Genomic DNA, 27571 nt, shown 5'->3' on the forward strand with positions numbered 1-27571 from the left:
TCCTGCTTTGCTATGACTTGACAGTGACCCCTCACAAGGCGTGAGAGCCCACTCAATCAGAGCCCAGGCACCATCAGTAGCTTCACTTCATGATGTTCCCTTTATGGAAACCTGTAAAGTGGCAACATGGGGTTCTGTTCATACCTTTGTGAAACATTATGCGCCAGCCCAAGCGTCTCCTGTAGACACATCTTTCAGTAGAGTGGTCTTCCAATCTGTGGTACAACAGGGTTCCTCACATCTGCTTTCTCAACAAACACTGCTTGTGAATCACCTTGAGTGCAGGTCACACTGGGACCATCACTTGAAGAAAGTCCAGTTACTTGCTTGGTACAGTAACTGGAGTTCTTCAAGATATGTGGTCCCTACATATGTTCCACTGCCAGCCCTCCTTCCCCTGTGCTTCAAGTCCTTATCCTAAGGTTCTTCACAGTAGAAGGAACTAGAAAGCTGATCAGTCCACACTGCCCCTATACCCTCTGCTCAGAGTACAAGGAGGAGATGCGCACAGGCACAGACCAGCAGACACTGCTTATGAAAAATCTTCCAGTCTCAGGTTCATGGAGCAAGTGCGCTCATTGAATGGAATACATCTGGGGGCCACACATCTCAAAACTCCAGTTACTGTACAAGGTAAGTAAGCAGACTTTTTTAAAACGTACATAATTATTTTTCACCAAAACAATTGCTTCTGTACTAGTATTGTTAGTGTACTTCTGTGGTGATAATTACACAGTTATCACTATCTTCCTTAAATACAACAGAAGTATACGGCACGAGTCAGGAGGACCAGGATGGCACTATTATATATCTGACATTGAGTTAAAGGGTATGCTATATTTAAGGGTATTATATTTTACTAGTACTGCTGTTCTAAGATGAAAATAGCTTAGTAATCGCATTGAAGATAAAAATGTTTGAAGCTAAGTTCTGTCCTCATCTGCTCACGTGTGGCTCTTATTAAAGTGAATGATAGCAATGCATAGATCTGGCACGGACTTCAGCTTACCTCACAAATACTTGATGAAGTTGATGTAAATCATGAAAATTTCCTTTTTATCCTCATGATGTGCAGATTTTAATAGTGTGCAAAAATAATACACATACCATGCAGAAATCATAGAGCAACTCCAAGAATTACCTGACCACCTAGTGTCCCCTGAAACCTTTGGTTAAATTGGCTTCGACGGTCTGTATAAGCAATGCAAGGACTTCTCTCTCTTCTTGCTGTTTTCAGGACTGAAATTGCTTTAGATGGCAGTTGCGGAAGACAAAACAACCCTGAGTGGAAGTAGAAATTGAACTTGTAATAAGTTGGGAGATTCTTCACCCATAATACAACTTAAGTGTTAACTTAAACTAAACGAGAGCAGCCATACATTGAGTTATAGAATGTAGATATTTAATTTCTTAGTAATGTTGAAATTCTTCATGTGCTCTAGAGCTCACATACAATTGATGTTGTTGAGAAAGTCAAACAATACAAAGTAACTTTAACATGTGATGTATGTAAAATCTCATGATGAGTTTGAGATTTAAAAATGTAGGATTCTGACTGGGAGAAAAATGTCTTTAATTATGCACCAGTGGGTTAGAGGACATTTAGATGAAGTATACCACACCAATAGCTTTTAAATACTAATAGCATTTCAGCTAAAAACCCTCTTAATTTATCACCATAGAAAATGGAACTCAAACTAGCTTTGATCAACCACTCTTTAAAGCAATTAATGAATTAATTTAAAAATCCATTTGGTCACTAAGTTCACTTTTACCCGGTAATCAGTTTTCTTTTCACAGTGTCATATTTCTTGTTTTGTTTCTATTCTGCCATCCACTCTAGAGTCACCCAGCCATGCCAGTGTTCCGCTTAAGGTTCGGAACTCCTGGCGACGCTCACAGTTTTTCTCACAGTCAGGTAAATGATGCGCTGGGAGTAGCTGCATCTTTCCCGCTGCGCTGAGTAGTAGATGTCTTAAAATGTGTGCTGGGGCAAAAGCTGATGATCACTGGTACTTATTTCCACTGTCTGCTTTCATAGAAAGTGCCTATTCCTGTTGCACAGTTGGCAAAGAGCTGTTGGATTACACGCAGATGTAATGCTTTGGTTTCAGACACCAAAATAATAATTTTTCTTTAAATTTCTTTTTACTTTACATCTGTTTTTAAGCAGGTTAGTGCAAAGGCACTTAATAGAAAATGGCAGCGGTTCTCTTGGTAACTGTGACACTTGAATAGTGTTTTCCCTTGACCTATCCTACCCTTGCTCTGCTTTTTTTCTTTCACCACATTGAATAGTGAAGGGAAAGTTAAGTTAAATTTGCTATCACTCTTTTCAGACACTGCTAATGACTCTGACCAAAAGTAGTTGTCAGTAGCTAGTGGTAGCTTAGAACCTACTGTTGATGTTATGCTCTTTGTAGCCTTATCAAAAGTATTTTTAGTGGTGGAGGGTACAATCTATTTCTCTGATCTGTTGTATCGTAATTTTTCAATGCTGCTAGTTGTGGGCCAGGTATTGTTATAAAGGTGAATTGGTAGTTTCCTCTTTATACAGCTGTGACTAGGCTTTTTATTTCAAGTTAAGATAAAGCATATTTGACAATCTTAATATTTTGGGGAATTAATTTTTTTTCTTTTGCAGCGGATTCTGATAATAGTGACAAGTCAAATGTAAGTAACTTCTTTGCACTGTTTTTAATAGCAAAATATTAGTGTGTTTTAGTGTAAAGATTTGCATGAAGTTACAACTAAATCAGTGATTCTTTCGAAAACCCTTTCAAAATAGACTCAAACAGGAAGGAGAAAACTCAGCTCTTTTAACTGAAAGAAAAGAAATATGATCCAAAACACTTCATACATTTTTAAACAAATATGGGGCTAAGTTCTGTCCTCAGTTACACCTGTGCAATCCCATCAGCGTCAGTGGCAGGGCCTCCCGGGGGAGGGGAAGTGAAGCAATTTGCCCCAGGCCCCGCAGGGTCCCCCATGAGAGTTTTTCGGGTGCCCTGGAATGGGGTCCTTTACTTGCTCCAGGGGCCCCAGAAAACTCTTGCGGGACCCAGGCCCCTGGAGCATCTTCCGCAGCAATTCTGTGGCGGGAAGACCTCAGGCCCCCTGAATCCTCTGGGCGGCCCTGATCAGTGGAGTTGCACAGGTCTAAACTAAGAGCAGAATTTTCCCCTTAACTAGGAGAAATGCAGTATTATGCTGTATGGATTCACTTTGGCCTGGCTCCTACATACATGCTTAACTTTGAGAATGAATAGTTCCATTAGCTCTAGGATTCTGTGACTGTTTGTATGTTCCTTCTGATTACTTGCCAAGAAATTATTACATACCAGAAATGATCAACAGATCAGAGTCCATTACGCCTCAAGGAAACCCACATATATTTGAACACAGCATATCCTGTATTCCATGTGCTGCTCGTCATCTGAAAATAGACATTTTTTCTCATTTGAGAATGCACAGGACTCATAATGTAGAGTAATTAGATATTTACATCATAAGGCCTCAGCTTCTGAAGAAAAAAATTTAGCACATCACATAATGGGTCCCTTATCTGACTGGGGCCCGTGGATGTTGTTGCAATATAAATAATACTTTAAGCCAAGACTTTGAGTTTGGATATTGTGTCCAAGATCTGAGATGTGTGAATATTGTTGTGCTGTGATAATTTATTTTGATAGTTGTGGCATCAGAGGATTATTTTCAGGAAAAATAAGCATTTGGTTATTTTTCTTTACTAAATTGGTATATTTGTATATGTAGATCAATGCCCCTTGGAATTTCTTCTCAATTTCTTCTTTTCTCCTGTTCTGCCTGATGATGTTTTCCTAGTTCTTATTTGCAAATCAAATGATTTTTCTGTGACCTGTATATATTGCAAAAATAAAACCATTTCCAATTGATGGTGGAGCTAGGAATACTGTTAGCTAACCATGAAAAGTACTGTAAAATTGAAGCAATTATAAATCTGAATTCCACTTGTAGCTTAACATTTTCACTAATTGGTAGAATAGCTTAAGTGACTACATTGTGCAACTTTTTAGGCTTGTCTTGTGATGTATATTATTAGATTCTAATAACCTCATTCAATTTATCTAAGCGTTTCAGTTTCTGGTCCTGGGATCCGGAAGAGGAACGAAAGCGACAGGAAAGATGGCAGCATGAACAGGAACGCTTGCTTCAGGTACTTGTGCTACTAAATTTCTTCCCACTATTGCTTACTTGTTTTTCAGTTGAATTGTCACTCTTGTTAGACCTTGAGCAGCACAGTTCACTTCATGACTGTTTTAATTTTAGTTTCAAAATTGAATATTTTATATTTAACAAATAAACCTAAAATTGCTTGAAGATACTGAACACATGAAATTTAATTGGTTAAAATGTAAAAAATATTTAAATTTATTGTTTAAAAATATTTCTGCCCAATTTATGTATAAAAAGAACAGAAATTAATTATTTAATATAATAATTTAATTCTTAATTTGTGGCAAATGCTTGTAAAACTTACTGTTTTGTCAAGCATGTGAAAGAGTAAGTTAATTTTATTTCTTAAAGGAGAGGAGTTAAATTTATAGGTATAAATCAAGTGATTTTTTTGGTTTGTGAAATACCTTGTCATGCCTAATAGTTTTAAATGATAGAATTTAATAAATATATACTTCATGAAAACATATTATCCATAAAAATACATTTGCATCATTTGCTTTACTTTAGCTTAATTCAAAAACATGCCATTGTTTAGTATAGGATTTGTTTTCAGAGGCATGCTGTTTTTTAAAATACAAAAGTAAAACATTGTGAAACAGCAACTGGCTTAATGTGAGTTGATGTATGGCTATCCACATATATAATGGCAATGGTCTTAACTCTTTTATGGGTTCAGTTCTCAGTGTTATGTTTTGCTTCTGTCAAATAGGATTGTGTACAATATGTTAACTTGTAAATCAGTTCCATATATAATAACCTTTCCTAATCAGCATGTGCTCTTTGCCCAGATCATATTTACTGTTAGAGATGGGCTGACTAGTAAATCCCTGTGTATACACGTGTATACAGCTTTCACTGATTCCACCCTGTTCTAAACCCAGTCGTAAGTTATCTGTGCTGTGAACCACCATACTTGGGTAGTAAGATGGTAAAAGAAAATAGAAACACATCTTGGATGAGGATGGAGGAGGACACTGAACACCTCTTGCACTTTGGTACTCAACTTGGTTCCCCTGACTACCAGCTCCTTAAGAGCAAAGTGCTAGAATCTCTCCAAAACTTTTCCACAAATCCTGGGGGAAAGAGAAAGGAAAGTGGTTTGTTTTTTGTTGAGTGTTTTGTTTTGTTTCCTGGCGTCAGGTAAGACTTCCACGTTTATCTTGTTTTTAACCAGAACATTAGTTCAGGGATTAAGGAATAGCTACCAAATACATACCATACATTAGGCCTATATTTAAAGTACCCAAAACATAAGCTGTGTGTTGATTAATTGCTTTGATAGTTTTTCTGAACACTGTGCATATGAGAACACTGTTTACAAACAATTACTTTGTTAGATTTTGTAGACTGTAGTTTACAGTTGTCCTAATTTAAGAAGACCAAGCTAAACGTCTCCATTATAAAGTGGCTTCTGGAAACTTTCTCTGTACAGCTTAGTAGTATAATAAGCAATGTAAGAGACCTGGGGGGCCAATTTCCTGTCCTGGCTGAGCGAACCATAGTGCCACTATTTTCCAATCTGGAAAGAGAGAAATTGAAACTTCCTCATGTCACTTAACAGTGAGCCAAGAGAGCAACATTAACTGGCTCCAAGGAGGTCTTGTTTGTTCTTTTTCCTAACAAGAATGATGGCATCAGGAGAGAAGCTTGGGATGGAGGGTAATAAAAATGCAGGTTTACATATTTAAGAATGGATTGCTTTTGAACAGTATTTCCTTCTTGAGCTTAGTCTCTTTATACCTCATAGATTGCGTGGTTTGCCTGGTTATCAAATTGATAATAAATTTCTTATGGGTCTGGGTTTTGTGTTCTTGGTATTTTTAACCTTCATTTTGCACAATATTTTGGAGGAAGGAGGTTGCAACCAAAGTGCAGAGGAAACAATGTGACTTGGCTGTTCCAATACAGAGAAAACAGTTTTGACACCACAGCATTTTAAAGAGCTCTTTAAGAGATTCTTTTTTGATTCAGAACACATTCAGGGCTGGGGAGATTTCTCAAGAAATAATCCCATCCAGGAAGAAAACCAACTACTCAGCTAATCATCATCTTATCCACTTCAGACCTCTATACGTTGTCTGTCTATTTTATAAGCCTACATGGTTTTTCATCTTTCATTAAATTGTACAAGTAGCAGCTTATCTTTATTAGATTAGTGCCAAAGCTAATATTTGCGAAGCCAGTTAAATTCAGCAGCTATTTTAGCCAATGATTAAAGCAAAATCTATGTGTTAAATATATTGGAGTGTTTCAATAGCTTTTTTTCAGAACTCTTCAGCTCTTCATAAACTATGGTTGTTTTTAAATGCTGAAAATTTCATTTTGAACAGCATCTAGCATTTGAAAACTCTGAACTAGTCAGACTTGATATAGCACTTTGTGTCCCTGGTGCTTTACAATAAACTAAGAGTACTAAACAATATTATAAAACTCCCCTGTGGGGAGTGGCGGGGAGGGGAAGGGAGAAGGGAAGAGAAGTTTGTTCATGTTCTTGTTTTTACATTGCATGCATGTTTTCTGATGAACCAGTTTCTAGTGGATCCAGTTTCCTGATACATAGCAGATATTGCAGAACATAAACACTGTCTTTTAACCATTGAACTGAAACAGATAAAAAGAATCCCCTATTAAGTTTCCGATTGAATAGATTGTACTGAAATTTTGTACAGGAGAGGTACCAGAAGGAGCAGAACAAGCTGAAAGAAGAATGGGAAAAAGCACAGAAAGAAGTTGAAGAGGAGGAGCGTAGATACTGTGAGGAGGTATAATATTCAAAAGAAGCAAGTTTAAGAAGTAATCTTGCAGTTCTAGTGCAAGTGTATCTTCTGTGCATTTTTAAAATGTTTTACTAGTGGGACTGTTATTTTGAGACTAACAATTTACAATAATCCTTTATGTGAGAGAATTTACATCTTGGCAAGGGAAATGTCAGAAGCTCACTGTCAGTTGAATTATTTTTAATTTCCATGCCCTTGTTTTGTCTTATGCTCAAGTCATCCCTTCATCCTGTTTCAGTGGTGCAGTTAGCTTGGAAAATGTTAAGTTGTCTTGTCACATTCATTGCATGTTTCTAGTCATACTTTTATGTACTGTAGTTAGGCAGATTAACATTGGATAATTGGTGCTTGAGTAGTAAATGGCATACTCATGACCCTGATGAGAGGTAACTCATCTTTCTGAACTCTCTCTGCATTTCTCATGCACCTATCACCATAATGTCTAGCCACCGTGCATTACTTAGAAAATAATTAAATGTTGTTTTAGGAAATCTGTCTGTGCTACAGATGCAATGACATAGGAATGTACAAAAGAGGAGGCAGAAGAATTGGTTTAGGCGAGATTAAACAGGCATTCCCAGTATGACCGTGCATATCAATAAACACAAGCATGTACTTGGCCAACAGCAGCAATTGTGACTTCCCCAGTTTACCCCCCATGATACACTGGCATTCATAATCATATAATGGGGCTGGTGGCGAAGTACACTAGAGAAAGTTATGATGAACTTTGGAGACTTAGCAAAGCTAGGCAAATAGGCAGCACAGTGGCAGATGAAATTCAGTGTTGGCAAACTTAAAGAAATGAACATTGGAAGGAATAACTTCAGCTAATTCTATAATAATAATAATGTCTTAGTTGAAGAATGGAGTAATACTGAAAAAATAAGTATAAATAAGATAATACTGAAAAAATATTACAATGCCATTATATAAAATAGTAACACATCCTCATTTGGAATACAGGGTCCAGTTCTGGTTAATCCATCCCAAAAAAGATACAGCGTGAGTACATAATGTTCAGAGAAACGCAATGAAAATGACTAGAGCGTGGAGCAAATTTAAAACTGAGAAAAGGAAAAACTTCTTATGGAAGACACAACTACCAATTAAAACGCCCTGGCATTTGATATTGAGTCTAGTAGCTTAGTATTGCATGTCCAGCAATTTTGAAGATCAGGCCACTTACCTAGTGATCTAACTAAATATGGATTTTTAAGCCTAACTTTATACTCTTGCTTCTGAAGGTATTACTCCTGGGAGAATTCTGCACTACTGTTCATGCAAAGAATTCATGTGTCCCACAGAATTTTATTTTTTTCTGCAGAAAATACATTCTGCCCCAGAAGTGCTGCTGTTCCACCTGAGGCCACCTGAGGCCACTGTGGTACCAGAACAGCTAACAGCGTGAAAGCAGCAGTCTGTTCTGATGCCACAGCAGCCTCTGGTGGGCAAAAGGTGGAACTGCAGCACATCTGGGGTGGAATTGTATTTTCTGTGGAGGGGGAAAAGAAATCTGTGAGCGTGCAGTGGCACAGAATTCCCCTAGGAGTAAAAGTTCATCACAGCACCTAGCCCATGGAGCCAGGTTAGGACAGAGTGGGACACAGGGGGTTGCTGGGGGGGGTCGCAGTCTGGGGTTCAGAGTGCTAGTGGAAGAGGGCAGATGGGAGGCATGGGCTCAGGGGCTAGTGGGGTGACAGCGTTTAGCCAGGGACTGAATGGGAGTGGGGGTGCGTGTCCACATGGGATGGGGGAGGGGGGCTGAAGGGACAGGGATAGATGTGCCTGACTGAATAGGAGAGGCTTAGGATCAGCCAGGGTCTGCATGGGGGAGGCTCCCCAACTCCCTAAAAGTCCTGCCTCTCCCCCAACAAAAACCTGTTCCATACTTCTTCCCACAACAACCCTCCCGGTTTACTCCAGGGTCCTTGCCTCTCCCTCACTTTCTCCATTGCCCATGACACTCCCAAGCCTTTGTACTGCTTCTGAAAGGTGCAGGAAATACAATTCTGTATTGTAATTTAAATGAATTATTCAAAGTTCTGTATTAATATACTAGTAAGGAATCTATTTGTCAAAAAAAATTACCAGAATATTTTTTTTTGGTCTACATTGTTAGACATACTTGCTGACAGATATTTTGAAATAAATTACCAAAATAATTGAAACTGGCATGCTTATATTGTATTATTTTGACAAATAAAGTATGCAGAAATTTGCAGAATGGTTGTTTAATTTTTTGGCACAGAATTTTTAACGTTTTGGCATGGAATTCCCCCAAGAGTAAGTGTCTTATCCAATGTTCCTTTGGCAAGCTTCATGTTTTTAATCTCTCCTTTTCCTCCTGCCTACTCCCACCTCTTCTTTAGGAGCGCAAGATAATTGAGGATACTGTAGTTCCATTCACGGTTTCTTCAAGCTCTGCTGAACCCCTCTCCACTTCTTCCTCTGTCAGTGAAGGAAATGGGATAATGGTGAGTGTCTGACAGAACTGGAGTGTAAATTAGGAGTTAATGAAAATGAGGCAGTAAAGGCAAAACTATGTTCAGGGGAGTTAGGTCATTCTGTTAAGATCAGTAGGCTCTAGGAATAGAATGAAAGGCAATTTGTTTCACGGATCACCCCATCTTACTTTTAAAAACACTTCTCAGTAAAAATGTGCCCAGTTATATGTCTCTGAGCACTATACAGTGTGTAAATAAAGTGTATTATTATAAATACAGAGCCAAACCTCAAAGCAAACTACCACCATCCTACGTTAGAGAAGAGCAGGGTTAAAGTAAAAGGAGTCAGAAGTTGCACAGTTCCCCATTAAAAGCAGATGGAGTGTTCCCCTTCCTCCCCCTGTCTCCAGTGAGCATTACTCCCCTCATTGCTTCCCCTCTTCTTTGGCAGGCAGATGTCACCCTTGTATTTCAATCTACTTTGACCACCATGTTAAAGGCCTAGGAAATCTAAAATTTGCCTTTAGAACATGGGACCACTTCTCTCTAAAGCAATATGGAAATAACACCGCAATGTTCAGACTCTGATCCTCCCATGGCTCGTGATGCATCCAGTGCCCAGCTGGAGAATGCGCTTCACAAAAGGCTAGCCTGACACATTCAACTAGGCCATGTCTCCAATGCTCAAAACGGGATGTGGTTACTGCAAAACAGCTTGCTGTAAAATTCTAATAGAGACAAGGCACACTTCGTTTTTACCTCATTGAAGCTTGTCAAGATCAACACTTCAATCACCCCACATGGCTTTGACCTGAGCTAGCTACTTTGAGGTAAAAAATAGTGGGTTGTCTCCACTAGGATTTTACGGTGAGATAGCTAACTTGAATTTGCAATCCTGCTGTAAAATTACCTTTTTTGTAGTGCAGATATCCTTGGGGGCCTGACTAAGTTCTGTCAACCTCCCTGGGCTGCACAGATTCTCTGTAGTGCTGTGGGCTGTGGACCCACCCCAGCACACACCTACACCAGAACTTGAGGTGCTCTTCAAGAGGCAGCCTTATGACTACCTACCACAATACCTGCACTGGGGGGATCCTCCCATGGCTGGTTACAGGGGTTTTAGACTCCTTTATATGGTTTGGCCCTTTTGCAAGCCATAGGGAAGCCAGACTGGGGGTGAAGAGTACATCCCTGATACATGACAGAAATCAAGAATAGCTATGTTTTGACTTCTGGGAGACTAGCAAAGTCTAGCCTGTAGTTATTGGTAAACTCTCAATCAGAGTCCCAGCGTGGTGGCTTCTCTTCTCATTCTAATGGAGAAAGAGATGAGCATTTGTCATACTGAAGGCTCTCTGCTAGACAGTACCTTTAATTTATTACTGTATTTCATCAAAGAGTTCTGTGGCACCTTATAGACTAATGTACATATTGGAGCATGAGCTTTCATGGGTGAAACCTCACCCACGAAAGCGCATGCTCCAATACATCTGTTAGTCTGTAAGGTGCCACAGGACTCTTTGCTGCTTTTACAGATCCAGACTAACATGGCTATCTCTCTGATACTGTATTTCAGTACTGAAGACCACATTCTACTCAATCACTGTATTTCTCTAGCAATGGAGCGTGTGAATAAATACTCATTTTGTTTCCCCTGGGATGTCTCAAAAACACCTCACCAGTGAACATATATTAACCAGCTTTGTTTTTGAAGCTTAACTTTGAAGCCGGAGGAATTTTGTAACTGTGTTTTGAATGTCACATTATCTTTCTGTAATGACAATCTTCTGACTGGCACCATGTATGGCTTCTGTGTTGAATAAATGCTTTACTCTCTCTGGAGAGGAAATGCCCTTCCATAATTTCCTTGTTATGGGTTCAGGATAATCATGTTAATTTTTCTAAACACTGTCCCAGTCAAATCCAAGGTCAGGGTCAGTAAGGTCAAATAACTTTCATATTATGTAACATTGTTCATTTTTCCTTGAAGGCATTTCCTTTATGTGTAACAAATACAGTACACTCAGGCACAGCCTGTATTGTTCTCATGCGTGTTCTGAAGTTCAGTTCACAAGAAGATCTTCACTATTATCTCACTTTTATTTGTAGACTATGATGGAACTGAGCAATTCTCATGAGGAAGAGAAACAAAAGGAAATTAAAAGAGAGAAGAAATTACCCTGGGAGCAGGAGAGTGCATCATTAGCCAAAAACAAGAGAAGTGAACCATGCCTGGAAAAGAAAAGGTGTGAGTTAAATCAAGGAATTTTAGACAAGTGATTGTACTCGTAAGGTTGTCATTTGGGCACATAGCAAAATTGTTTTTATGTACTGTGCTCAGACTGGGTGTGTGGAAGTGCTTGTAACCTCCATTCCTACACATTACACAGCTACTCTGGCCCGCAATCTCCCTTCAGCTGTTCTTCAGCTTCTTCAATCTGTAATCAACCCAGAGATCCCTCACTCACCTGGATTCCACTTGCCCTTTTGAGGTCCCTCTTTTCTACTGCGAAAATACAATGGAATGTATCAATTTTTATACTTTTTAAAACAATATTTGGTTATCTTTCCTAGCTTTTACTTCCTCTCATTTGATTTCTTTATTCTTTTCCCAGTGTCTTTTCCTCTTTCATCTGTCTTCTCTCTTCTTCTCTTCCCGTCTTTCCATTTTTCCCTTACTCTTGAAATTCTATCTGTCTCTCGCTCTCCTCTTTTTTCTGGTTCTCTGATCCCTTTCTAAGGCCAGAAGGTAACACTGTGATCATCTAGTCTGACCTCCTGCCTAGCAGGGGCCATGGAACTTCCCCAGAATAATTCCTAGAGCATATCTTTTTAAAAACATCCTATCTTGCTTTAAAAAAGGTCTGTGATGAAGAATCACCATGACCGTTGGTAAGTTGTTCAAGTGATTAATTACTTCCACCATTAAAATGTACACCTTATTTCCAGTCTGAATTTATCTAGCTTCAACTTCCAGTCATTTTTTTTGCTAGATTGAAGAGTCCATTATTGAGTCTATCACTATAAGGCATGTTTTCTAATCCTTTAATCATTCCCGTGGCTCTTCCCAGAACCCTCTCCAATTTACCAACAGCCGTCTTGAATTAGGGACCACAGAACTAGACCTGGTATCCCAGCAGCATTTGCACCAGTGCCAAATACAGAGATAAAAGAACCTCTCTATTCCTACTCGAGATACCTGTGTTTATGCATCCTAAGTTCATATTAGCTGTTTTGGCCATAGCATCACGCTGGGAGCTCATGTTCAGCTGATTAGCCACCATGACCACCAAATCTTTTCCAGAGTCACTGCTTCCCAGGTTAGAATTCCCTATCCTGTAAGTATGGCCTATGTTCTTTGTTTCCAGATATATACGTTTGTTTAGTGCCATCCCTCTGCTTTCGTCTTCATCCCTTCAGGAAGTTACCAAGGAAGATCAATGCCTCCTTCAGGGAGTTATGGGACTCCACTCCCCTTACTAGCTATTCTGTATAGTTCTGGAACATTGCACTTACTCGTGCTTGGGGTATAGGGTGCTGGAAGGCTGACGTTCCTACTGAGGCAGGGTTAAGGTTCTGATGTGCAGCCTGTGTTGTATAGTGGCTGTTCTAGTGCTGAAGTGGGCTTTTCTGGGTAGAGGAGTAAAAGATATTGTACTTCCGGGGCCATTTACTGCCTGCCAAGCACCCTTTTGTGGCCAGAAGTCGGTCCACGGCACTCTGTCTCTGTGGCTATCCTATCTATTCAGGGCTCCTTGAAGAGCGCACAGTTCAAAAAGTAATTCAGACAATCCCAAGGGATTCTATTTATTTAATCTTCAGATGCACGCTGACCCTCCAGGATCCAACCCTCTTCCAGTGTCTCTCTCCCAGTAGTCCAACACACAGTCTTTCAAAACAGAACACAAATTTGTGCAGACTTCATCCTAGTTTTAGCTGGGCGCAGTCCCCTCCTCTTTGAGAGTGTCTGTCTGTCTGCTTCCCAGTGCCTCCTGCATGGAGTTTGTCCTTCTTCCAGTCCCCAGGCCTTTCCAGGTAGGCCTCTCTCCCCTGCTTCTTGGGCAGGTCTCTCCCATGCCTCCTTGGCTGGAGAGCTTTCTTCAGCTTACTGTCAGGCTTCCATCTACCTCTGGCAGTCTCAGCTACTCTCTCACCAGGCCTTCCCTGCAGGTTCCTGCTGCCTTTTATACTGTATTTAAATTATTTGATTCCCCTCCAGGAGGGCTCATCTGTAATCAGGGCTGGCTGAGACCCAGGCTCTCTAGCCCATGGGGAAGCTACCCTGCTGTTGCGGATATGTTTAAATACCTTCCCTTTTCATTTCCTGGCTTTTATGGCTGTCAGGTATGCTATGTATAGAGCAATCTTAACTCACAAGTATTGTAGTGTGCTTATATACTAATTTCCCAGGTTTCTTCGTTTAAGAAAGGATCTTCAACTTAGCAATAGCTCCTTTCACAGAGAACCAGGATCCTCGCTCCCGAACTGGCCAGAGGGTTTGACAAGGAACAGGATTTTCAGTGCTGGTAGCCGTTGCTTTCACAAAGGCAAGGCGGTCCTGAGCAGGCTGAACATTATACAAAGAGCAAGACCATTGACACAATAGCTGTTGCTTTGTCAAATATGCTGTTCTACATGATGCTGTTACAGAAAGACCTTCAGGGCCTGTATGTGGCAGTATGTCAGACCAGCAAGGAGAGTCAACATAGATTACCATCTCAATTTGTTGCCAATTCATGATTATTACCCACACCGATCTATTATTGCTAACACACGGAAACAAATATTTGTTGAGAATAAAAGGTTCACATACAAAAGCACAATAATGAAATGACACTCTAGCTAACATTCCTTTTAGCTTTGTGTATACAATGTGATTTGTTTTTATTAGCAGTGTAAATAAAGTGCCCACAGAACATCCAGAGACTATTCTTCAGACGGAAAGTGAGCAGGATCACCAGGTGTCAGTTGCGGAGCGCAGCTCACCAGTCATACTGAATCTACCATTGACTCAGGGTAAGATTCCAAACAATCCAAAGAATTGGTTTTGTTTGTTTGCATTTGTTTGTCAAGGAAATTTCACAGGTTCATAAAGTGATTTAATCAAGAATATTAGTCAAATGAAATTACAAATTTCCAAAATAATTTAATCAGTGTTATTGCTGCGGGATTTAAACTTTTCCAAGATTCAAAATCTGTTTAGTACAAGCGAAGATAAATGAGTTTAAGTGATAAGTGAACTTTGGATCTTTGGCATTATATGCTATGGAAGGCTGAGCACTTAAACTCCAGCTGAGAAGCTAAATAATCGAAATCTATGTGTGCACAATAGTTATCTAAAGTATATCCTGCAAATATTATTTAATGACAAAAAATTAATTAACACAGAGATAAGGTTGCCTAGTGATAGCTCGATCCCTTCCAGAACATTGAGTTAAGCAAAACTGAAACCTCTGAAAACCAGGAAATACAGTTAAGGTACCCATTCACCCTTAACTCTGCCCCCAGGAGCTGGCAATAGCCACTGGGAATTAACTGCATGAACTCCAGCTGCAGTCACTATGTTAGGTGTAGCTGTATTGAATAGTAGAGGAATACGTTGGAGCAACTTGGAGGATCAGTGATTGTGATATGAGGAGATCTGGGGATTAGTTTGAGGAGCATTATAGAGCTGTGATTGTGATATAAGAAGTTTATTCTCAGATTTCCGCTGAGGATGTCTTTCACACTTCAGAGTTTCTAAAATCTATGGACTTAATGAAATGCTGTTTTTGTTTTCTGGGTTCTGTATCTCGGGAGCCCCTTGATCAAATGACCCCACATTTGGATCGCTAACCCAACCCTACATTGCACTCCCATGGGCCACTGCAAATTTCAAGACAATTCATGTAAGCACACAGATTTTAGAGCACTAAGAAGGATTGTCCTTTTAAGAAGAAGAAGGGCTTCCCAATCTTAGCTAGAGCAGAGCTGGTGCACCATTACAATATTATATGACATTAGATGGAGAATCAAAGGGAAGAACTCTACACATCCACCAACAACATCAGTCTTACTGCAGAGGATATGGGGAAGATTCCTGTCCTGAGTGATTTTTGTTTTTTTAGGTGACAGATCTTAGGAACTGTCCCAGATTGAGGTGGTGTTAGAAGCAGTTTTGGAACACATTGATAAATTAAGCAGTAATAAATCACCAGGATTAGATTGTATTCACCCAAGAGTTGTGAAAGAATTCAGATATGAAATTACAGAACTACTAACTGTGGTATGTGACTTAAACTAGCCTCTGTACCAGATGACTGGAGAATAGCTAATGTGATGCCAATTTTTTAAAAAAGTATCCAGAGGTGATCCTGGCAATTACAGGCCAGTAAGCCTAACTTCGGTACCAGGCAAATTGATTGAACACAGTAAAGAACAGAATTATCAGACACATAGATGAACACAATATGTTGGGGAAGAGTTAACAGTTTTTGTAAAGGGAAATCTGCCTCACCAATCAGAATTCTCTGAGAGCGTCAACAAGCAGGTGGACAAGGGTGATCTACTGGATATAGTCTAATTAAATATTCAGGGCTGAACACACTACCACGCTAAATTGATCTAAGTTTCGCAACTTCAGTTACGTGAATAACATAACTGACGTCGACATAGTTAGATCCACTTACTATGGTGGCTACACTGTGCTATGTCGATGGGCAAGTGTCTCCTGTTGACTTCCCTTACACTTCTCGGGGAGGTGGAATACATGGATCAATGAGAGAGTGCTCTCCCATCGATTTAGCATGTCTTCACCATTTATTGCAGCAGTGCAGAACTACCAGTATGTGTAGACATGCCCTCAGAAGGCCTTTGACAAGGTCCCTCATCAAAGGCTCTTACACAAAGTAAGAAGTAATGGGATAAGAGGGAAGATCCTCTTGTGGATCAGTAACTAGATAAAAGATAGGAATAAATGGTCAGTCTTCACAGTGGAGAGAGGTAAATAGCAGGGTCCCCCAGGGATCTGTACTGGGACCAGTACTGTTCAACATATTCATAAATGATATGGAACAAGGGGTAAACAGTGAGGTGGTGAAATTTGCAAACAATACCAAATTAGTCAAGATAATTAAGTCCAAAGCCGACTGCAAAGAGGTACAATGGGCTCTCACAAAATTGGGTGACTGAGGAACAAAATGGCAGATGAAATTCAGTGTGGATAAATGCAAAGTAATGCATATTGGAAAACATCTCAACTATACACACACAATGATTGGGTCTAAATAAGTTGTTACCACTCAAGAAAGAGCTCCTGGAGTTGTCATGGATAGTTCTCTGAAAATGTCTGTTCAATGTGCAGTGGCAGTTGAAAAAGCTAACAGAATGTTAGGAAATGGATAGAAAATAAAACAGAAACTATCGTAATACCAATATATAAATCCATGGTATGCTTAAGCTGTGAATACTGCAGGCAGTTCTTGTTGCACCATCTCAAAAAAGATGTACTAGAATTGAAAAAAAACTATAGAGAAAGGCAAAAAAAAATGATTAGGGGTATGGAACAGCTTCCATATGAGAAGAGATTAAAAAGACTGGGACTGTTGAACTTGGAAAAGAGATGCCTAAAAGGGATATGATAGAGGTCTATAAAATCATGAATGGCATTGAGAAAGTGAATAAGGAAGTGTTATTTACCCCTTCATTTAACACAAGAACCAGGAGTTACCCAATGAAACTAATAGGCAGCAGGTTTAATACAAATATAGTGAAGTATTTCTTCGCACAGTGCATAGTCAGCCTGTGGACCTCTTTGCTAGGAGATGTTGTGAAGGCAAAAAATATAACTGGGCTCATGGAGGAAGGGTCTATCCATGGCTATTAGCTTGGATGGTCAGGGATGGAACCCCATGATCTGGATGTCTTTAAACCTCTGACTGCTAGAAGCTGGGACTGAATAACAGGGGATGGATCACTTGATAATTGCCATGTTCTGTTCATTCCCTCTGAAGCATCTGGCATCGGCTATGGTCGGAAGACAGGTTCTGGGCTAGATGGACCAGTATAGCCTTTCTTATGTTCTCTGATTAAACATTTCTCCAACTCAGCTGTTTTCAAAAGCTATATAGAGGTCAATTTTGTCTTCAGGTATCTTTTAAAAAACTCAGGTTAATGGAATTAAAAAATTATATATTTTTAATTATAAGCATTGCAACCCAAACACTGAAGGGCAGTACAAGGTCCAGAGAGCTGGAGAGTGAAAACTTGCCTGTAAACAAAAGTGAAATTGGCTAGTGTATTTTCGTTGTTTAATCTGAGATAAAAGAAAAAAGTAAACAATGTGATCGATGGTAAAAAAAAAAATAAATAAATTTGGTTTATGAATTTATTTGTTTGACCTTCATGTTTTGATGTAACAAAAGTTTGGCTATTCCTAAAAATGAGGTAAGAGAATGGGATTAGAATGGGAATAGAAAGGAGCATAAACACTGCCAAATTAAGTGCAAGAGTGTAATAAGAAAAGCCAAAGAGGAGTTTGAAGAACGGCTAGCCCAAAACTCCGAAGGTAATAACAAAATGTTTAAGTACATCAGAAGCAGGAAGCCTGCTAAACAACCAGTAGGGCCCCTTGATGATCGAGATACAAAAGGAGCGCTTAAAAACGATAAAGTCATTGCGGAGAAACTAAATGGATTCTTTGCTTCAGTCTTCACATCTGAAGATGTTAGGGAGATTCCTAAACCTGAGGCAGCTTTTGTAGGTGACAGATCTGAGGAACTGTCACAGATTGAAGTGTCACTAGAGGAGGTTTTGGAATTAATTGATAAACTCAACATTAACAAGTCACCGGGACCAGATGACATTCACCCAAGAGTTCTGAAAGAACTCAAATGTGAAGTTGCGGAACTATTAACTAAGGTTTGTAACCTGTCCTTTAAATCAGCTTCTGTACTCAATGACTGGAAGTTAGCTAATGTAACACCAATATTTAAGAAGGTTGATCCCGGCAATTACAGACCGGTAAGTCTAACGTCAGTACGGGGCAAATTAGTCGAAACAATAGTTGAGAATAAAATTGTCAGACACATAGGAAAACATAAACTGTTGAGCAATAGCCAACATGGTTTCTGTAAAGGGAAATCGTGTCTTACTAATCTATTACAGTTCTTTGAAGGAGTCAACAAACATGTGGACAAGGGGGATCCAGTGTACTTAGATTTCCAGAAAGCCTTTGACAAAGTCCCTCACCAAAAGCTCTTATGTAAATTAAGCTGTCCTGGGATAAAAGGGAAGTCCTTTCATGGATTGAGAACTAGGTAAAAGACAGGGAAGAAAGGGTAAGAATTAATGGTAAATTCTCAAAATGGAGAGGGGTAACTAGTGGCGTTCCCCAAGGGTCAGTCCTAGGACCAATCCTATTCAATTTATTCATAAATGATCTGGAGAAAGGGGTAAACAGTGAGGTGGCAAAGTTTGCAGATGATACTAAACTGCTCAAGATAGTTAAGAACAAAGCAGACAGTGAAGAACTTCAAAAAGATCTTACAAAACTAAGTGATTGGGCAACAAAATGGCAAATGAAATTTAATGTGGATAAATGTAACGTAATGCACATTGGGGAAAAAATAACCCCAACTATACATACAATATGATGGGGGCTAATTTAGCTACAACGAATCAGGAAAAAGATCTTGGAGTCATCATGGATAGTTCTCTGAAGATGTCCACGCAGTGTGCAGAAGCGGTTAAAAAAGCAAACAGGATGTTAGGAATCATTAAAAAGGGGATAGAGAATAAGACTGAGAATATATTATTGCCCTTATATAAGTCCATGGTACGCCCACATCTTGAATACTGCGTACAGGTGTGGTCTCCTCATCTCAAAAAAGATATATTGGCACTAAAAAAGGTTCAGAAAAGGGCAACTAAAATGATTAGGGGTTTGGAGAGGGTCCCATATGAGGAAAGATTAAAGGGGCTAGGACTGTTCAGCTTGGAAAAGAGGAGACTAAGAGGGGATATGATAGAGGTCTATAAAATCATGAGGGTTGTGGAGAAAGTGGATAAGGAAAAGTTATTTACTTATTCCCATAATACAAAAACTAGGGGTCACCAAATGAAATTAATAGGCAGCAGGTTTAAAACGAATAAAAGGAAATTCTTCACGCAGCACACAGTCAACTTGTGGAACTCCTTACCTGAGGAGGCTAGGACTATAACAGTGTTTAAAAGAGAACTGGATACATTCATGGTGGTTAAGTCCATAAATGGCTATTAGCCAGGATGGGTAAGGAATGGTGTCCCTAGCCTCTGTTTGTCAGAGGATGGAGATGGATGGCAGGAGAGAGATCACTTGATCATTGCCTGTTAGGTTCACTCTCTCTGGGGCACCTGGCATTGGCCACTGTCAGTAGACAGGATACTGGGCTAGATGGACCTTTGGTCTGACCCAGTACGGCCATTCTTATGTTCTTATTAAACTATTAAATTATTATATGCTTCCAGTGCAAATTCACAGTTTAAATTTTGTGGGTTTGTATATCGTATGGGAACTTCATTGTATGTTCAATATTTTGATTAAAGGCTTCTATACAGATAAAAACAGAAAACATTATCCTGTAGCATAATCTTTGTACACATGAATAAAAACTGACTTTTCAACTAATACATTTTAAGTAGAGATGCGCAAACTTCAGAAGGTTTGACAATTGAAGTTTGGATAAACATCCAACAGTTCCATTGTTTATCTGAACTCTAACCAGACTTTTTGAGGCTCTCCCCAACTTGTCCACCAGTTGTCTTTTGATTGCCTTTCTCTTGCCTTTGATCCTTTAAGTTTCCCAGCTCTCTCACCAGTCCCTTGATGGCCCAATGCCCAACAGGGCTCTGCTTTTCTTGATGATGAAGATAGGTTACCTACCTTTTGCTATGATCATGCACTTCTCCAGTAACATCCCACCCCCAGTTGCTTAGATTGTTCATATAAAAGTCTGCATGCCTCGACTGTCTCAGCCTTTGAGGAGTGGAGACCAAAGGCCCTTTTTCTCTGTCTCTCTCTCTCTAATCCAAGTAGTTGATATCTTCAAGGGGAGGCCTTTCCTAACCTATGAGTAGCAAAATTCTTCAGGAGAAGCCCAAGCAGTCCTCTCCCTTCCACTCAAAAGATAAGAGGTATCTGGTGTGACAAGGTCTAGAAGGCTCCCTAGAACTCACTGAATACTGGCTTAAAGCACATTCACTGAGCATCCTGTGGGCCACTGAGCAGCTGTCAAAGCTTGTAAGATGACCCAAAAGGAAGAGGGGAGTCACAGGGAGAAAAGAGTGTTGCTAGGGCTACTGGGACAGTGGGAGTGAATAGCAGACATGAACAGCCCACTTTCTTTTTATTAATACCTAAGTTAGTTCTCCCTGGTGCTTGTGGGTCAGCAATGGGTTCCAGACAACTACAAGAGTTATGTATGCAGGGTACTGAGTCTTGCAGTTGTCTGGAAGCTTGGCTGCACCAGGACCATTGACGAGAAACATTTTGTTTTGTCTGTATGAACATATTTAAGTAGCTCAACTGCAGTGCTCCTGTATTTATTCCTGACTGGAAAATATACTGAACATAATCTGGTGTCTCTTCTTACAAACATTAACAAGATTGTATTGGCCTTATTTCTCTACGTGCAGTAGCCTGTTTGACTTCTGTGCCTTACTACTACTTTTTTTTAGTATCCACAAGTTATGTTGGTTAAAAATAATCTTCTCAAATGGTTTTTATCTCAAGTATTCAGTTTACTCCACTCTGTAACTTCAGATGTGTCGTGGAGTCAACAGTTGTTAACGAAACAGTCACCACACATTTCAGAAGAAGTTAGACAGAAAACATCTCTGGATCAGAGCATAGGCCAGCAGGATAATTCCCCAGGTGAAAGGAGAAGGTGGGTCATGGACATTTGTTTGTTAGCCTCCTTTACCCGTGATGAGATGTCTTTCTAAATGCATTATAAGTAAACTATAGTGTAAAGTTTGAGAAGTCTTGTTAACTCTGATTTTCTTTTTGATGCTATCCAATGTGTTTCATAAATTACTTTAAAACATGCTATTTTGTTGGAGCAACACTGATTAATCATACCATGTATAAATGTTGCTAGTTCCTGGCTTTCCTACAAAACACCAACCTTTATTAATTTCAGTTCCTTGACCTATTCTCTCATAACTCACTTCTCTGTTGAAGCCCATACCCCAGCTGCCATTAATCCAGAGACTTCTCTTTAGCCCTTTAATCCTTGGAACGTATAGAAGTTAATATACACATCTACCCTGATATAACGTGACCCAACATAACATGAATTTGGATATAACGTGGTAAAGCAGCACTCCAGGGGGTTTGGGACGCACACTCTGGCGGATCAAAGCAAGTTTGATATAACATGGTTTCACCTATAATGCGGTAAGATTTTTTGGCTCCTGATGACAGCGTTATATCAGGGTAGAGGTGTATTATGTTTGTGTTAATTGTATACTGTAAATATGTACAGATTATGCAAAGTGGCAGAGTTGACATTGCTGTAGACACCTGGGGGGAAATTCTGGCCCCATTGAGGTCAATGGCAAAACTCCCATTGACTTTTGAGAACCCAATTTCCCAACCTTTAATGATGTAATACTCATCTTTGCATTTCGTAAGAAATGCAATCCAAGTGAAAGTAATCAAGGCAAGAGTGAAATATCAACTAACTTTCTTCTGATGCTGAAATACTTTCTGGCTGCTACTTTCCATTTCCATATTATTTGTCTTAAAAGATATCTATATAGCAGCACTCTGAAATTTAAAAGAAAAAATATTAAGATTAGTAATTTTTTTCTGGATCTTCACTTTGGCTTCATTTTGTTTGGTACTTTGCCCTGCATTTCTACATAAGCATTACTAAAGGATAGCTTCTGCTCTCTCAGTACGGGAGACATTTTGACTTAAGTTTCACAATTGAAATATCAATGCTGTATGTTAGAGAGAGAGAAATATTTTAGAGCTCACAATTAAGCATTGATGAGGATCTGTTTGTTAATATACGTTAACACAAACTTTTATACAAATGAATGTCTCATTCCTCACCTATAACTCTTGTTTCACCTCTCTTGGTTTTTCCTCATTTATTATTTTCATTATAGCTATTTGTGCTATTTGTTAAGTCTAGGAGTAGAAATATACCATGGGAGTTGTGTCCAATCAAAACTAACCAGTTTAGTTTGAATTTCAGCCATCTAATACCACAGCAAACTACTTGTGAACAATTCACACATTGAGAATTAGTATTGAAATTATTCAATTAATAATTAATGCATATAAGCAAAACATGATCCGATCACACCCAACTTTTGAGCAGAGAGAGGTGAAATTGGTCTAATAATTTTTCAGTACAAATTATTTGCTCAGCTCTTCCTGCATCTCTTGCCCAGTTATTTGGGGGCCTGCGATGAAGCTACTGTTCAATATGAATAATTATTCTTGCTAGACCAACACTTCAAAAATTATTTATTCTTCTTTATGTCAAAATAACAGTGATTGTTTATATTATAGTTTACTAACTTTAGAGATTGCATTTAAGCAGCAGAGCTAAATTTTAGTTCTGGATTATATTTACCTCATCCCTATGAGACTGCTAGGATTTTTATTTATTTACTTTTAATCTTACTGCAACTTGCTCTTCTGTATTTTAGGACAGGCTATCATGAGAATTTCAGGCCTGGGCTGTCATCTCCATGTTCTCCTACACCTCAAAACCACTCACCCAACAGATATCAAAGGTCAATAAGGAATTTTGCAGACTAATTCTTTTAAAATATAACTTTAAGGGAAACTTCAAAGATAAATTGTAGCAGTTCAATTCTATTAATATTATTTTACCATTGTTGGTATTTTCAAATGTCCCCTGCAATGTGTAATTTTCCATCATCATAAATGTTGAGGTTTTTTTGCCCATAATGCAGTTCAGTGCAAACATTAGTTTATGGGACTCAACATTGCTATATAATTCCAAATATAATATAAGCCCTAGTCCAACAAAGCATTTAAGCACATGCTTAACTATAAACACAGGAGGACATCCATTGGCTCAGGACTATTCACATAACTAAAGTTTAAGCACATGCTTAAGTGCTTTGCAGCAGCAGGATCAGACTTTTTGGGAGCTACCACTCCTGTTATCAGTGTACATTACTATTCATTTGAAACACACATAGCAGAGCTTTTCAGCAGCACAATTTAAGTAAAAAAACAATTCAGGCTTTGGTCTATATGTCCAACACCTCCTGCATAAAACTAGAAAAGAGACGGAGTGTGTGGGGGGTCTTGATCATAAATCGCTCTATTCTCCCCGTATATGCAACACTAATCTTGATTCACTAGTATCAAAATATCACTTCAAGTGTTTTCAGCTGTGTTTAAGATTTTCAAATTTAATCCAGCTTTTAGCTGCAGTAGGGAAAGTATATTTATTTAAGATTAGTTGAGGAAGTGCTTCATGAGACTGACATTCTAATGCTTGTTGACAGAAATCCTGTCCATAATTCCCAGACTTGAAGCACATGTTGGTTCCTTTGATATCCCCACACTCATGCTAATCTCTTAGGGAACATCTACACTACCTGCCGGATCAGCGGGGATCGATTTATTGCATCTAGTGTAGATGTGGTCAAATCAATGCCCTATCGCTCTGCCGTCGACTCTGGAACTCCACCGCAGCAAGTCGAGTGGAGTCGACGGGGGAGTGGCAGTGGTCAACTGCCGCCGTCCCTGTGGTCAGGTAAATTGACCTAAGATGCACCAACTTCAGCTACGCTATTCGCGCGAAGTTGTGTCTTAGGTCAATACCCCTCCCCCCCGCCAGTGTAGACCTAGCCTTAGAGGCCTAATTCTCTCACACAGAGAGCAACGCAGCATCCAGTGAGACATAAGTGCCAACCCAAAGCAGAGGATTGGCTGAATGGAGGGTGGTGGTTTATTCTAATATTGGTTTAATGTTTGATGAAGGTCTCCTTTATGATTAGAAATAACACAGAATATTTCTCCTACGGTTCATTACACAGTATGCCCTCTTGCTAGTGCTATTTGCACTGGAAGTGGAACCACTGGTGCCTTTATTTTAAACCTCTTCTCTTGTTTTTGCTAATAATCTAATGGCAGATGGGATCTGTTGTTGTTGTTGCTTGCAGAATATGTTGTGGTCCCCTTTCGATCCAAGCCTGCATCCCTGACCTAAAAACCTCACTACAGGTTTCTTCCAAGGTTGGCCACGGTGCTTTCACCTGTTCCTTCAGGCTCTCTCTGTGTGTCTTACACAGGGTCTTCTTTTTTTTTTCCAGTCTGTTCTGTCTTCCCATACACCATCTCACCACTCCCAAAAACAGTACTCAGCAAAGGCTCCTGGGCGGGTTCACGTACTCCTTTTCCTTAGTTGGGGCTTAAGTTTACGGTTATGTTAACAGAAGGCGAAGTTCACCCTTGTCAATCTCAACCCATAACAGGTTTCACCTAGCTCATAACAATATTTTGCTTTATTTAAATTCTGGATTATTTCTTCATAGTTTTAGCAGTTGTGCCCTGGTTTGAGTCCCTTTTCTGGGCTTCAGATTAATTGGACTAAATCAACTATGTGTATGTTGGAAATAAGGGACTGGATGTCAATGTCATTACTCCTATTAAAAACATGAAAATACCTTTCTTTTAAATATTCTGGGATTATTATTTCTAAAACACTTAATTTATAGAATTTAAATATTTTACCAGTTGTAATCGATATACAGACCTGAAAAATTGGTCTAGCTTCATTGTTTTGGTGGTGGTTGTCTGTATTTATGGTAGCACTTAATGATATTTGAAATACTGTCAACACACACAAAAAGATATAGTCCCTGCCTGAGAGTTTACAAGCGAAGAAGATGGACAAAGGAAGGGTAGGAGAAGGGCATGAAAACATACAGTACAAATGTTTTTAAATATCAACTCTGCCAAGTACCCCTGTACATAGCATTTATTAGTTGGTTAATTTCTTATATGCATCACCAGGCCTTAGAGGGGTTTGAAGGAAGAGGATAGTGGCTTTGCTGATTCACTCAGCAGGGTCATTCCATGTATAAGGGATGGCATGGAAGAGTCTGAAGCTGCTTGTGAGAGAAGTGCACAAATGAGGGAGTGGTGGTGATGGTAAGACATCTGAACTCGATGTGAGAGAGAATGGGAAGCCAGTGAGGTTTTTCAAAGAGCGGCCAACAAGCTCAGAGCAACAGACAAAGATGATCAGACCACCATTTTTTATGGATTTAAAAGGGATAATGTGGGTATCTGGAAGCTAAAGCAGGAGTAATCAAGATGGAAGACAAGTGTACGGATGAGGGTTTTAGCTGTAGGGACTGCAACAAAAAAGATCAGATCTTACAAATGTTAGAGAGAGAAGCTGCAAAGTTTGGATGTGGCCTGGATGTTCATGGCAAAAATAACTTCTATTCTTCCAAGTTATGAACCTGAGTGACAGGGTGGCGGATGGTGGTGTCAGCAGTGACAGACAATAGGTGGCAGGATAGGGAGAGCTTGGGATAAAGAGTTAATTTTTGGCCATGTTGCATTTTTAAATTAGTGGCAAGACATACAGGAGAATAATTTGAAGAGACAGAGTGAGATGCAGAATTGGTTGGAGAGAGAGACAGATTAGAAGAATAAAAATGGATTTGAGTCTTTGGTGTAGAGATGATAGTTAACGCCAGATGAGAAGATGTTAACCTAGGAAAAGTGTGTGATGATAGAATAAGTGGGTCCCAAGATGGCCTTACATGGGATCCCCAGGAAGGATGGAGTGGGGAGGAAAGGAGGGTCCTTTGAGAGACACTGGATGAAGTCAGAGAGTTAGGAGAAGAGCAAGGAGAGGAACTAGATGTGAAAACCAAAAGAAGATAAAACTTTGAGAAAGAGCTGGTCAGAGAGGATAAAAAAGGAATAAATTCACCAAGGTTTGCCAAGACCTGGACAAGAAGAGATCTTTGAGGAGTGTTGTAACAGTAGTTTTGGTGGACTGAAGATGGTGGAGGCTCCATTGGGCTTTATCATTGATTGGGAGAATAAAAGTACAGTAAATGAAAACAGTGTTGCCATGTTTACATTCAGGGGTGGCTCTAGACATTTTGCCGCCCCAAGCACGGCGTCATGCCATGGGGGGCGCTCTGCCTGTGGAGGGTCCGCTGGTCCCAAGGCTTCGATGGAGCCGCGGGACCAGCGGACCCTCTGCAGGCATGCCGCTGAAGGCACCCTACCTGCTGTCCTCCCGGCAACTGGCAGAGCACCCCCCTGCGGCATGCCGCCCCAAGCACACGCTTGGCATGCTGGGGCCTGGAGCTGCCCCTGTTTACATTACTTACTTTAATATTTCCCAATTAAAATTCCTACTTCCCTTTTTTCTCCAGGAATAAAATGTGGCTACTTTTTCATTTTTATGGACAAATGGAGCATCTGGAATGAATCTTAAAATATTTTTGTCTATATAGGAAAGTAGTTTAGCAATACCAAACTTCAAGGTTTATTGTGTAGCCTTTCAGTTGCATTTTATAATACTTTGGTGTAAAGAGAGGAAGCTTACTGGAAGTTTTTTAGTTCATATTCCCAAAGGGGTACCAAAGTGCAGGCAATCTAACTACTGCTTAAATTAGCATTTGCTGAGGGGAACATCATGATTTCTGGCATTGGGGATCAAATTATCGCTTGAGAAACATGATAAAACAGTGTGGGTTACATTTTCAAAAATGCATTTTTAGCTTTTGTGTTGAACGTACTGGAAAAGGGAGATTTTGCTTATGTAATTGCACAAAAAAACCCTCCTCACTTGCAGAGCAAAATCTAAAACCATAGGAAACTGTTTGTGCATATAGTTGCAGTCTAAGCAACTTAGGAACCTAAGTCACATTGATTTTCTATAAGATGTAGGGTCCTAAATGCCCAAGTCGCTTTTGAAAATGAGATTTAGTCTCCTAAATCGCTTAGGTGGTTTGGAAAATTTTACCCACAGTGCCTAAAAGTTATTTGTTCCTTTGTTCAACTAGCTGCTTCTGCAATCAGAAATAAATCAGTAGCAAGTGGATGCTTCACATTACCACAGTTGATAGAAACAAACACTTTTT

At 39.6% G+C, this 27571-nt stretch overlaps 1 protein-coding gene across 11 annotated transcripts in view; it reads left to right on the forward strand.

Annotated features, from left to right (window-relative positions):
- The window catches only part of LIMCH1 (LIM and calponin homology domains 1), a 305429-nt gene that overhangs the window by 264496 nt on the left and 13362 nt on the right, over window positions 1–27571 (forward strand). For 5 of the 11 annotated variants that reach the window (XM_030563847.1, XM_030563848.1, XM_030563852.1 and 2 more), the window contains 8 exons: window positions 2645–2673; window positions 4112–4195; window positions 6888–6980; window positions 9368–9472; window positions 11552–11688; window positions 14334–14458; window positions 21222–21345; window positions 23126–23212. In XM_030563847.1, coding sequence (XP_030419707.1) covers window positions 2645–2673; window positions 4112–4195; window positions 6888–6980; window positions 9368–9472; window positions 11552–11688; window positions 14334–14458; window positions 21222–21345; window positions 23126–23212 — 784 coding nt within the window. Of the gene's footprint in view, window positions 1–2644; window positions 2674–4111; window positions 4196–6887; window positions 6981–9367; window positions 9473–11551; window positions 11691–14333; window positions 14459–21221; window positions 21346–23125; window positions 23213–27571 lie in introns of those variants that run through there. The other 6 variants (XM_030563851.1, XM_030563858.1, XM_030563849.1 and 3 more) reach the window with 5 other exon arrangements.

This window comes from Gopherus evgoodei, chromosome 5 (assembly GCF_007399415.2).
Source record: "Gopherus evgoodei ecotype Sinaloan lineage chromosome 5, rGopEvg1_v1.p, whole genome shotgun sequence".
Lineage (NCBI taxonomy): Eukaryota > Metazoa > Chordata > Testudines > Testudinidae > Gopherus > Gopherus evgoodei.